This window comes from Haplochromis burtoni, unplaced genomic scaffold, assembly GCF_018398535.1.
Source record: "Haplochromis burtoni strain Fernald_Lab_line unplaced genomic scaffold, NCSU_Asbu1 Contig_26, whole genome shotgun sequence".
NCBI lineage: Eukaryota > Metazoa > Chordata > Actinopteri > Cichliformes > Cichlidae > Haplochromis > Haplochromis burtoni.
This window is the reverse complement of record NW_024582387.1, coordinates 1,128,978-1,141,378: the sequence shown is the minus strand read 5'-3', so window position 1 is coordinate 1,141,378 and position 12,401 is coordinate 1,128,978. Positions and strand designations below refer to the sequence as shown.

Genomic DNA, 12,401 nt, shown 5'->3' with positions numbered 1-12,401 from the left:
CTCTTCTCTTCTCTTCTCTTCTCTTCTCTTCTCTTCTCTTCTCTTCTCTTCTCTTCTCTTCTCTTCTCTTCTCTTCTCTTCTCTTCTCTTCTCTATGCTAATTCAGGTGTGTTTTTGTTTTTCCCCAGGGAAAGTCGGAGTCACTGCATTGATATTGAAACTGCTTACATGCAGGGGTGTGAGATGTTGGACCAGGCTGTGCTGGTGAGAGAGTCCTGTTTGTTCATCTACATATTCATGACACTCAAGGCAAAAAAAAAAGAAAAAAGCATTATGAATAATTCAGGTACTATGAAGTGTTGATAATAATGTGAGATGCGGTGCAGGTGTTCCCAAAATTTGTTTAGCTCGTTAAAATAACATTTTAATTTGTGCTTCTATTTGACTGCCCATTTTTTGGGCTTACCAAGAAAAGCTTGCATGCCCAAAGTCTATAGAACTGTAGAGTCATATATGTGACATTTTCAAGTAATAAAGTATTTCCAGTATGTCCATCCATTTTTTGCCACTTATCCTGGTCCAGATTACAGGACAAGCACTTCAAGCATAGTTCCTCAGACCTCTATCTTCCCTGTAACACGCCTCCACCATCATAACTAAGACTGTAAAGAGATGTTTTCATCAAGGCATCTGAGAGACATCATCTCTTATGTTCTGGTTCATAAGATCCTAGTCAGATATCAAAACTACCATTGGATCAGGAGGTGCACAGGCTCTACTGTGAGTAGAGGTCTTATCAGTCTGCTGCTCTATTCTTCCTTCACATATTAACAAAACCTGAAGATACTTTAACTCCAAACTCCTCTTGCCTCAGGTCCGATCCCCAGCCTGGCTGAGAAACCATGTCCTCAGGCTTGAAGGTGCTTGGGGACATATTTCAGAAATAAGGGCGGTTGTTGTGTTTTGTGTGCTCTACCTGGAACTGGGCAATAAAAAAAACAGCTACACTAAACCAGTCCAAATCTCAAGGACTTTATTAAGTATATCTGTACAATCAAGTGCTACAACCGATTGAACGATCTTGCATTCCCTGAAATAAAAGATGATTCCCATTCATTAAGTTGTTAAAAAGCTCACGATTGTCACCAAGCGCTCTTTTCCCTCTGTAGGTGGTAAAGGAACTGCAAACTTCAACTGGAGAGGCGATCCTTCTGCTGAGAGCTATGCTAGGAGAAGTGTGTCTGAACGTGGAGGAAGAAGAGAATGCAATCTGCAGTCTGTTCAACAGTTTGCAGGTCACATATTGATCCGATTTTATTCAGCTGCTGTTGTTTATCCTCCCCAGCCAACTGTAGGAAAAGAAAACTGCGTACACAAATATTTGTTTGAATGTGTTGACAGTGTTTGAGTCTAGCTCTGATGATGACGCATCAGAATGTTTAAACACTGTAACCACAACAGGCGCTGTGATGACAGGTGTGGTGAGGTGTAAAGATGTTCAAATGATCCCTTAGCTTTAGAAAAAAGGTTATTGCCCTGTTCTCTTCTTTGAATCCAACTGTCTCTAAACTTCTGTCTATAGAAATATTTTTGGGTTTAAAGTGAATGCAGAGATCATCTCTAACACCAAATGTTTTTTATTATGTTCACATGATCCATTGGGTTACCAGGATTTAATGTGTCAGGTCTGCTTAGATTAAATTAGTTGCAGAGAAGTGGACTAATCTGGACTAACTGAATGGCTGTCAGATAGTTTGCTTAGATTTAACCATCTGCCTTAATCATCTTCTTCACAGAAATAACACATGGCACATTCTGGCACCATTAGCACTGCTTGGCCACTGGATGTCTCTGTTAACCTAATTGTGAGAGAAGAGTGAATTTTATTTGCAAAATGCACAATCAAACAGAACAGAAAGCACACTGTGGATTTTACATGTTGAAAATTAATGTTAGAGACCTCAAGGCTATTTTACGGTGGATAAAAGAGTCTGTTTTCTCTTTTCTGATCTGACAGGAAAAACTAGAAGAGAGGAAGAAGATCCTGTTAAAAGCAGCTCAAAGGTAAAAACCACATTTATAAAGAGTTAGCTTTCTTACATTGTTCCACACAGTTTGTGTCATAATATTTACGAAGCTGAATGCCATTATCCACTGTCACTGTATGACTTGGTACCCTTTTCCATTGTATCATGCTGCATTGTGCACAGGGTGATAAATAGCAGTACCCTGTTTGCTCTGGAATAATCTCTGTCCGCACCAAACACCTTTTCTTGGATTTTCATCAAAGCATGGAGCTGAATTTAAACCACTTCAGTAGGATTATATGTTTGCAGCTTGTGTCTGCATCCATTCAATGAAAATAAGGCTAACTGAAAAGTGTTGGAAAACAAATAAATGATATGTAAATCACAGACTTACTGAAGTCTATAATATCAACAAAAGCAACTGCTCCGGGAAAGCCTAGAAGCTGTCTGTAGATTTTCTACATTTTGCATTATAACAGAACATATTTACGACGACTGATGGGTCAAGTGAAAATATATAATACACTGTCTTGAGAATATTATCTTTTCTTTCCCACTTTGCTATTTACTTTTTAGCTGCTTGCTTGTGCAGAACTTTTGTTTCTCAAACTATTTAACATTGACTCTATGCCACGAAAATAATTACAAATAGATTTATATTAGAATCAGTAAACTTTGATTAAATGCCACTGTTGCAGCTAATTAGTACGTTGGTTCAATTAACTGCGCGTCAGGTAAAATTTATGAAAGACTAATGGCTTATCACCAACTGATGATAAACTCGCAAACTTAAATTTGTGTTTATCCAGGTTTTTATTTTGTCTGGAAAACATTGCAAGCACTTTTGCTCGCCTCTCCAAGCACTCCATGTGTACGTGTGCATGATTGAATGGGAACAATTTTATGTATTTGAGTGGGTGAGTGTATGAAGTTGCACTCTGTGGGGATCTTTAATGAGATTTTTTGTGGCCGGTGTCCTCCATCTCTTTCTGTCTCCCTCTTGCCTGGAAGCCAGCCAGCGGCTGCCTTCCCGGAAGGGCGTTAAAGGCTATTTATGTCAGGCTTTGTGTATCTGAGCCGGCATCTGTGCTTGTGTGTTTGTTACAAGAGAAGACAGATAGATTAGCTCCTGGAAATATGGAGTATGTTGTTTGCGGTTGCATCTCCTGAGCTGATTCCTCTGTGTATTGTGGCAAGCGTGAATGTGAAGGTGTAGTCTTACATATTTGTGCATTTGTGTGTTTGCAGCCAACATGAAGAGAAGGAGAAAGCACTGAAGGAGCAACTGTCACACCTTACTGCACTCCTACCTACCCTCCAGGTTAAGTGCTGTAAAGTAGACAAATGTTTCTGTTTCTCCACAACTATCAGACCTTGAAAGAAAATACTCGGATCCTTAATAAATTAAGAGTACACACAGAACAACATAAAAATACGCAATTAAGAGAACTAGTAAAAGAATGAGTAAAAACGCAAAATATGAGCAAAAAGTACTTGAATTACCTGATTGTACTGCAATAATGCAGTGAATAAAGTGTAAAAATCTGTCTGCATATAATTCTAATAATAAATCAACTTATTATGATCTGTTTTGATTTAACTGAGACATTCAATTAGCCAGTGTTGAGCTGTGGTTACAAATGAATCAAATGCTGAGATTTTATCAAAGTTGCAGGTTTCTAAGTGGATACACAAGATGCCCATTCAGTGTCAATCCCATCATGCACTGGGCTGTGGCAATTGTGTGACGAGTATCACTCCCACCTGGTCACATATTAACACTTGTCACATTTTAAAGGCACTGGATACAATCTAACAAATTATATACAAGAAACCTTGTAAAGAAAACAACAACAAAACCCTCCCTTTATAAATACAGTTTAATACTATCAAGGCTCTATCTGCACAAAAATATTGACATAAATGTAATGTAAACTTTTATAGTGTAATACAATGTTTAAAATCATTAATTCAGAAAGGTTGTGATGATTATTATTTATTATTTCATCTTCATAATACATTTAGTGGTTAAAATGCTAAATACAGCAGCACTCCAATTTGTGGTGCAAAAACTCGGGTAAAAGCTGTAAAAGCTGACGTCGTGTCACACATTGTGAAAGCCAACCAAATAGAATCTGTTTATGGAAAATTACATCACAAAACTAAAGGAAAACAGTAATAAAGAAATAAAAACAGTACAGTGGTAACAAAACAGCTGATAGCAAATGATAAAGATTATAAAGTAAACAATACATCACTATTTTTTACAACAAGGAACTACTCGTGTTTAACTGTATCTGAACTTGGAAAATTCTTCGACTGTTAAGGCTCTGGGTTTCTCTTTTTAAACATTCTGGGTTAGAATTTCATCCCATTACACATTCTTTTTTTTTAACTTAACAAAACAGTTTATGTTTCAAAAACAAATCAAGCAGCCAATGAAAGCAACAGTAAAAAACAAAACAGCTAATAGGTTATTTCAGTAGATTTGCATTATATAGATCTGTATACATTTGCAAATTTCTTCTTCTTGCATCTGTTTTTTTTTTTTACTCTAATCTTTAACTTTTCATCCTTAAAGGTCCACCTTGTCACCTGTTCAGCCTTCCTCAGCTCGGCTAACAAGTTTGAGTTTTTGGATATGGGCTATGTAAGTATAGCAAAAACTGGGTGAACAGAAGCTGTGATCCATGTCCATAATTTTGAAAGTATTTTAGTATTTTTTGCAATAAAGTAAAACAGCCTTTCAGTATAAGATGTACAAAAGTAACAGTGAATGAGTGAGTATGGAAGAAGAAGCATGGATTAATAACAGGAGATTGCCCTGTCTGCTGCGTACACAAAGGGCTCTGCTCTTTCTGGGGAAGTTTTCTTGGCAAGAGAAAAGTTGCAGTATTAGCTGCACTGAATAGGCTTTTAAATAGATGAGGTCCACAGTGTCTTGGGGAGGTGAAACAGGTCACTGAATCACACCTGGATGTTCTTGCGTACACAGCAACTCATGGAGAGGCTGAAGCGGATTGTGAAGCTCCCTCATCGACTGAAACCAGTGCAGAGCAGCAAAGTAAGTAGGAACAGCATTCATTCAGACATAGAAAAGGTTACACTGAGAAAGCGATCCACTGGAGCCTTTAGTTGTTATTCTTTTTTAGTCAGAACTACTTTTTCTTTTATATAATGTTTTTGGCCTTTTAACATGCACTATATTTGTTTATTAATAAGTGACACAACACAGTTTGTCTGCGGATCTCTGATAGCTTAATGCAACAGATTAAATAAGGAAGAGAAATAGCTGGCAAAACGACAGAAGCACAGAGGACACACGATAAATGAATCAGAACAAAACATGGGCTAACAAATTACCCAGAATTTTACATCGGCACACTAAACATAGCAAAGGATTAAGTAAGTACACTCCAGCAAGCAACGCTAAGATGTTTTTGTGTTATATGTGGAAATACATAACATAAATGCTGCAGACAGCAATAAACATCACTCATACAGGAAGAGCTATTAAAACTTATTATTAAAAGCCACTTGGTTAAACAGATAGATTATAATCTAGGAAAGCAAAAAGAAATATGTAACACATCTTGGGTGAGGCATTTAATCATCTCAAGGCAACTGGAGAGCTTCAGTATGTAGATTCGTGAACTCAAAAGACATTTCCTGGTTTGGTGAAGATTCACATAATTTTTAATCTCATAAATCCAATCAGCAAAGCAGACAGCAGGAGGGGTGTCTACGAGAAAATATATCTGCAGTGTTTCTGCCATTTGTGTCTCTATATCTGTAATCATAATATTTAAAGCAACAGATACATGCTAACAAATATATCTCATATAAAAAAAAATCTATGATGGAGACATGGGTGTTATGATTGTATTATCCACAGATGCATTTTCAAATAAGTTGTATAATCTTAAAGTACTTTGTTTGATATTTCTTTGTACTTTGTGCTATTTATTTCTTTTTTTTAACCCGAATAAGGCTGAGTGACATTATCTCTGCTCTCCATTAGATCAACACAGAGTACAGAAGTGAGTTTGCTCGCTGTCTAGAGCCTCTGCTGCAGATAGGACCACGCTGCCCTCCTTCTGTCACTGGTTCCACAAGTGCTGCAATACGGTAAGATCATTTGGCTTAGAACCACTTTAAATGTAATCACTAACTGATCCCTTCCTGTGAGTTTTATTTTTACATTGTTCTTTCACCAACTGAATATTTCCACGGCATCTTTTGTATTCTTCCAAGTAAACAAAAGTCTGGGCAGAAAATTTCACACTTGTGAAGCATCCAAACTCAAAATCCCCAAATGTTTTGCAAGTGCACATGGACTGCAGTGAGACAAAAGGAGGCGCCGTGCTGACTGCCACTATGGCAGTTATTTCATCTGTCTGTAAGCTCTGTACGCTGATATATTTATGTAACTCACCTTGTCGTGTGGAGGCTGGACAGGAGGCCCTTCGTCCTGTATTAAAAAGGTCTGGTTGTGCCGTGGCCAGATAACATTCAGGAGAAAGATGCATGAGTGGTTGCACGTGCTCACAGTTCCTGCACAGTGTTTTTTTTCTCTTTTTTTCCTCAAGCTGTAATCATATTAAGTCAACAGTAAATATGACACATCAATGAATCGATACTTTATTTATATAGCACATTTATAGACCAGAGGTACACCAAAGTGCTTCTCAATAGTAAAATATGAAATAAAATTAATTATACATTGTAATTACATTACAATGACACATGCCGCTACCCATAAAAATACGAAGAGTTCAGTCCTCTCTTGTTTTGCTTTATGTCATTATCCACATACACAAACTCCCCTGATCATTTTCTTTCCACATCAGTGTCTCGCAACTGTTCACAGGTCCTTAAGCCCACCCACTAATGCCAACATACTGACAACTCTCCTTTGCAATTTAGTTAACGCCCTGCCAATGCAAGATGCAAAGTAGGTAGGGATTGGTGGTCAGTCGGCCGCCTGGCACTATTTTTATCCCGGTTTCACAGAACTCTCTCGGATTCATCTGTAAGTTGGCACGCAGGGGCCGCCCGACCGTTTTGTTCCAGACCGTTGATGTCACTGTTTTAGCACGGGCGAAGTCTTTAACTGGCGTCACTACTGGGAGGACAGGGGCTGGATGTTCAGAGGATAACGTGTAGAGCAGACAGAGAAATACATGTTTCAGACAAGTTTGCTGTTGCATCAGCTCTGGACAAAGAGGCAGGAGTAAGAGGCCACCAGGTTGCAGGTAATTTCTTTTCTTTTTGAGTATATAACATATACCTTAACTTGCATTGTAAGCCCAGAATATTCATTTAACTTTTGGAGTTATCTTTAAGTCACCACTGCTGTGTAGATTTGACTAAATTTGTTTATGAATCAGAGCCTGGCTTTAGCACCCGTGGGTACATTTCCATTGAAGCCTGTGGCACTGTAGGATGGCAGCGGTTACACAAGGTGCTTGACTGATCAGTCTTCGAACTTCACTTTGTACCTCAATTCAGAAACAGAGGAACAAATGAGCTTTTCTTTACCATATGGTAGTTCAAAATAACACCCACATGGTGTAGCCTGTTACTCAGCTGAATGTGCTGTTGTGTCTGAAAGCTTCTAATGCAGGATGCAAAGCAAGCAGGGATTGGTGGACAGCCAGCTGGCTGGCCCTATTTTTATCATAATTTCACAGAACAGAAGCTCAGTGAAGTCGTACATGTAAGTTCTTTCATGCAAAGAATGCTGCTGCTTTAGTACTGTCAAAGTCTTTAATCAGCTGTGTTGAGACACAGCCTGGATTTTTGGAGATGGGAACGTGAGAGTAATCCATTCACACCTCACCCACCACAAAACGCCTTTCTGGTTGTTTATGCTGTTTTAGGCATGAAGCCAAAATTATGGTCCTACCAGGACCCAGATAAAAGCAGGTTTAGTTGCGCTACCACATGCTGTGCTTGCATACCTTTATACTTTCAGAGAAGTGATGACAATAAGACGCTACTCTTTTGAGTGACAGCAGTTATGTTGATTTACTCATGACCGCACTCATGATAGTGACAACTTCTAAACAGTTCCTCTGCGGATTTACTGTCGCTGTCTGTCTTTTTTTCTGTGGTTAGTTTTTAATATGAACAGCAGCAGATGGTCTGCTTTGTCCAAATTTTGCAGTATTTTATGGAAAGAAAATGTAAAAATGTATGTTTGTCACCAAAGACATTAGTGAGATATAGTGGATACTTGATTTTGGTAGCTTACATATCTGTACTTTCATACTTTCTAAATCCAATTCAGTTTTATTTATACAGCACCAAATCACAACAACAGTCACCTCAAGGTGCTTTATATTGTAAGGTAGACCTTACAATAATAAATCTAAGTGACTGATGAGGTTACATGTTTAAAACTTTGAGTTACAATCGGCACGGCTTACAAAGTACCAAGGAAGAAGAAGCAAAGAGGAGACTTTATAAATTAGTCTAACTTATACATTTTGAATATGCTTTAAAAATGTGTAGCATGATAAAGTTATAACACAAAATAAGAATGAAAGAGAAATAGAACCAAAAATGGACTATATTTGCATGTAGTAAATTTTGTAAAGGTTCCAGACTCTCTTGACTTTCTGGCACAGTTTTTGATTTAATTATTTCACCAAAACACACAAAATCTATAATAAATTATGTAAACATATTATAGGTTTTGACTTATTAACTAATTTGACTGTTAAGAATAGAATTTTGTTTTTAATATAAGATATTGTGGTAATATATTTTGTCCTGTCTCTTCAGGCTCCAGTCCCCTCTCACTGTGTCTTGTCGCTCCCCGTCGCTCAGTGAGATGCCCCTGGGCTCGGCGTTTGGGCGAAGGCCCACCTCTCACCGCAACATCTGCACTAAGGTTCTTTTGGCCGAGGGCAGGGAAACACCCTTCACCGAGCACTGCCGTAATTATGAGAACGCCTACAGGGTGAGCTGATATGTGTGACCTGTGATATTGTGGATTCACCTTCAGGATTTGTGGTAATTACCCAATCCTTAGGTCCAAAAATATTTTAGTTTGCACAATTAATTATACTTACACCAAGGAGTAAGAGGTTTAAAGGTGCTTCTTTTCTTGAGATGATGGTTACAAGAGAACCATCATCTTACAGCTACTTAAATATAAAAAAGATGTTTTGTTGTTTTTAGTAGGCTTTTGTAATCAGTAGAAAATAGGGTATATTTTACCGTTTTATATTTACTTTATAAATCACCTGAATTTGGATGCACTGAGATACTGAGACACGCAACAGTACACGAGGAGCCCACAAAGTAAAGCAGTGAAACACAGCAGCATAAATTCCACCAGGAGATCATTTTCAACTTGTGTAGTGAGCAGCAAGTTTTTCATGCTCAGCTGCACTTCACAGGCATCTGTACACCCATCATTTTGAAGGAAAGTTCTTACAGGTTGCCCTATATATGTGCATGTCTGTGTGTTTATAGTCTCTGCAGACAGAGATGCAGAATCTGAAGGACCAGGTCCAGGAGCTGCACAGAGATTTGACCAAACACCACTCCATCATCAACACAGATAAAATGGGGGAGATCCTGGACAGATCGCTACACATTGACAGTCAGATAGCTGCCCAGTACTCCACAGTAGAAACTATGAGAGTCATGTTTGAAGAGGTGCGCCAAGTGATACCTGACATTTAGTATGTTCTGGCACTTCTGAATAAAACCTATCAACATGTGTGCTTGATTGGTACCTCTAGCTAAATATTACATATTAACAAGCTAGTTTTCACCCATTTGTCATAAATGTAGACTACAGGGAATGCAAACAGAAGAAAAAAGAAAACTGCAAATGCCAATGTATCCCTTGAGTGAACCAACTGCAGTTCTTGCAACATTTTGCTCTGTGAGAATCAGCTTACTTTGCACCTTTTCTTTGCAGATGTGGGATGAGACTTTTCAGAGGGTCACGAATGAGCAGGAGATCTATGAAGGTTTGTCCCCAATAATGACAACAAAAATTCAAATTTAAAGAATCTTTTTTAATAGGTCTAATTAACTTTGTTTACTGACTGCAGCCCAGCTTCAGGACCTGATGCAGCTGAAGCAGGAGAACTCTTACCTCACCACCATCGCTAGACAGATCAGCCCCTACATCCTGTCCATTGCTAAAGTGAAAGAGAGACTTGAGCCCAGGTGTTGTATTAAGAAAGTGGATGACTACAATGTCTGGCAACACAGAGGCAGCTCTCACTGATAGTTAACAAAGTTTGGATCAATCTGCCGCAAAAAACAGCCCCCAACTATAAAGTTTTTATTTTGAAATACAACACGATACAGCCTCGTTACTCAAACACGAAAGCTCCACCAAAAATAATCAGCTTTCAGAAAGTAAGTAAATTATAAAGAGTGAAAGTAACACAATGTCCATAAAAGTCTTTCATCCACAAATTTATGCAAGAAATGTCTGGGTGCAATGATTCAGTGATTACATAAAGACAGAGAGCACGATCTCCTAAAATATAAAGTATTGGACACACATACTAATGCAAAACCTTGACATTTATTCACAGTGAATGTAGACGTGTATCTTTATCCCCACTACATGCAAAACATTTGTGACCTATTTTTTTTTAAAGAAACAAACAGGCTTATTAGGAAAGGCTGTGGACAGAGTTATGTTGTGTTTGTGTGTGATTTTTTTTGGTAATCATCTCTTAAAATGTGTCTCGCAGGTTTCAAGGGCCCAAAGAGCACCTCGATGACCGCACCGAGACGATGCTAAAAATCTATGAAGACAGCACAATGACAAAAGACTGTCAAGAAAGGTATTGATATTTGCTGTGATTAACAGAGGGTTTGTCTAGCTGAAGACTCATGTTAAGTAGAAACTGTCAGCTAGAATAAAAGAGCTGCCACACAGCATGAAAGATTTTGTTTGTTTTGTGAATAAGAGATTATATGTACTTTAATTTAAGGACTTCAAACCTCAGGAAAAATTCTTCAGTCTCTGAGGATTTTTTTCTGCCTTTGATGCAAAGGTTTGAGTGATTGAGGGAACTTTTTGTGTGGGGTTTGTGTTTTTTTTGTTCATTTGTAGAACTAACTCCCCCCCCCCACACACACACACACACACACAAGAAACATTTAAATGTTTATGTCTTGTTTCATCACTCTTATTAGAATGACATATAAAAGTAAAAATCAAACAATTATCTGTATTTCTGTTTATGTTCACCCGAAATGTTGTAATATATGCTGTTAAATGTAGTCACTGGCATCAAAAAGATTTATGTGTTTGGTTTTACGGTGAGCATTGTCATTTATTTTCATTCACAGTGACAACCAGACTTGTGTCAAAGACAGAGACAAGAACAGCCGCCCACTGATGCTCGAGGGAGAATCCTGTCAAGACCCGCCGTACAGGCAGGCAGAGGGGCCCCACAGAGGCGTCCAGCGGCAATGAGATGCCTTCATAAACACCAACTCATTGCACCAGCGTGCTTTAATTCAGCCATGACAAGCACAGGATGGGATGTGACTCTCATGGCTGTCCACACCATGACATTTTCTCAGCAGCAGGAAGCTGTCAACAGCTCCAAGGTGAGCGCTGGGATTGACACTAAGTGGATGTACACGGAGGCCAAGGACTCACACCTGTCAGAGCCTGACTTACAGGACCTCCTTATTCAACGTGGACAAATACAACAATATCATAAAGAGATGTCATGGGATTCATTAACAAAAGTGAATAAGGTGACGTTTCTGGATTGCCTTTTGTTGCTCTGTTTGTGTTGTTGCTGTTAGAATGATGAGTACACTGAGACTGTGAATTATCGCTCTGTCTGGTTGTTTTTTTTACGGTGTGTGGAATTGCATTTTCTGGTATCTATTCTTTGCATAAAACATTTCCTGTGGAGGCTGATGATGGATGACTGCCTGGGTCCGATTACCCAGAAGACCGTTGAACCGGCGTGACAGCACAGATGAAACACAGCAAATGCAATGATGTGTGTGTCATTCTTGGTGTCAGCTGAGGTCACATGTTGATGTGTGTCATGTGTATCATCTCGTGCGTCGGCGTAACGTAAAATGGGGCAGTCTATTCCAGGATTGTGTGTGGAGCTTTTTTTTTTTGCCTGCAGTTTCAACATCCACATGCAAAAAGCAGAAGAGCTGTAATGGCAGAGGTGTGTGAATGTTACTGGCCTTGCCTTAACCTCCATCTCCTGCTAGCTTTTTCCAACATCATACTCATCCCCAATATGCCAGCCAACTAAGGCTTTCAGTAGTGCAGCATGAAATATATTCCTCTTGGTTTGCCTCTGGACTTCATCACAGATAAGTGTCAGCGGCATGCTTTAAGGTGTTTGCCCTGCAGGAAAGCGGTAGAAAACTTTTACACTGTTACTTGTTCTCCTGCCCTTCTTTCTCCCT

At 38.8% G+C, this 12,401-nt stretch overlaps 1 protein-coding gene across 4 annotated transcripts in view; it reads left to right on the top strand.

Moving 5' to 3' along the window:
* Positions 1-11,802, top strand: part of rnf207a (ring finger protein 207a) — a 19,946-nt gene extending 8,144 nt beyond the window's left edge. For 3 of the 4 annotated variants that reach the window (XM_014332253.2, XM_005917844.2, XM_042218981.1), the window contains exons 6-18: positions 129-204; positions 1,110-1,235; positions 1,958-2,004; positions 3,216-3,288; positions 4,549-4,617; positions 4,963-5,031; positions 5,989-6,095; positions 8,757-8,934; positions 9,453-9,638; positions 9,907-9,958; positions 10,043-10,160; positions 10,700-10,792; positions 11,304-11,802. In XM_014332253.2, the coding sequence (XP_014187739.1) occupies positions 129-204; positions 1,110-1,235; positions 1,958-2,004; positions 3,216-3,288; positions 4,549-4,617; positions 4,963-5,031; positions 5,989-6,095; positions 8,757-8,934; positions 9,453-9,638; positions 9,907-9,958; positions 10,043-10,160; positions 10,700-10,792; positions 11,304-11,430 (1,321 nt within the window). In that variant the 3' untranslated portion in view covers positions 11,431-11,802. Of the gene's footprint in view, positions 1-128; positions 205-1,109; positions 1,236-1,957; positions 2,005-3,215; positions 3,289-4,548; positions 4,618-4,962; positions 5,032-5,988; positions 6,096-8,756; positions 8,935-9,452; positions 9,639-9,906; positions 9,959-10,042; positions 10,356-10,699; positions 10,793-11,303 lie in introns of those variants that run through there. The other variant, XR_006054185.1, reaches the window with a different exon arrangement.
* Positions 11,803-12,401: the final 599 nt, after the last annotated feature.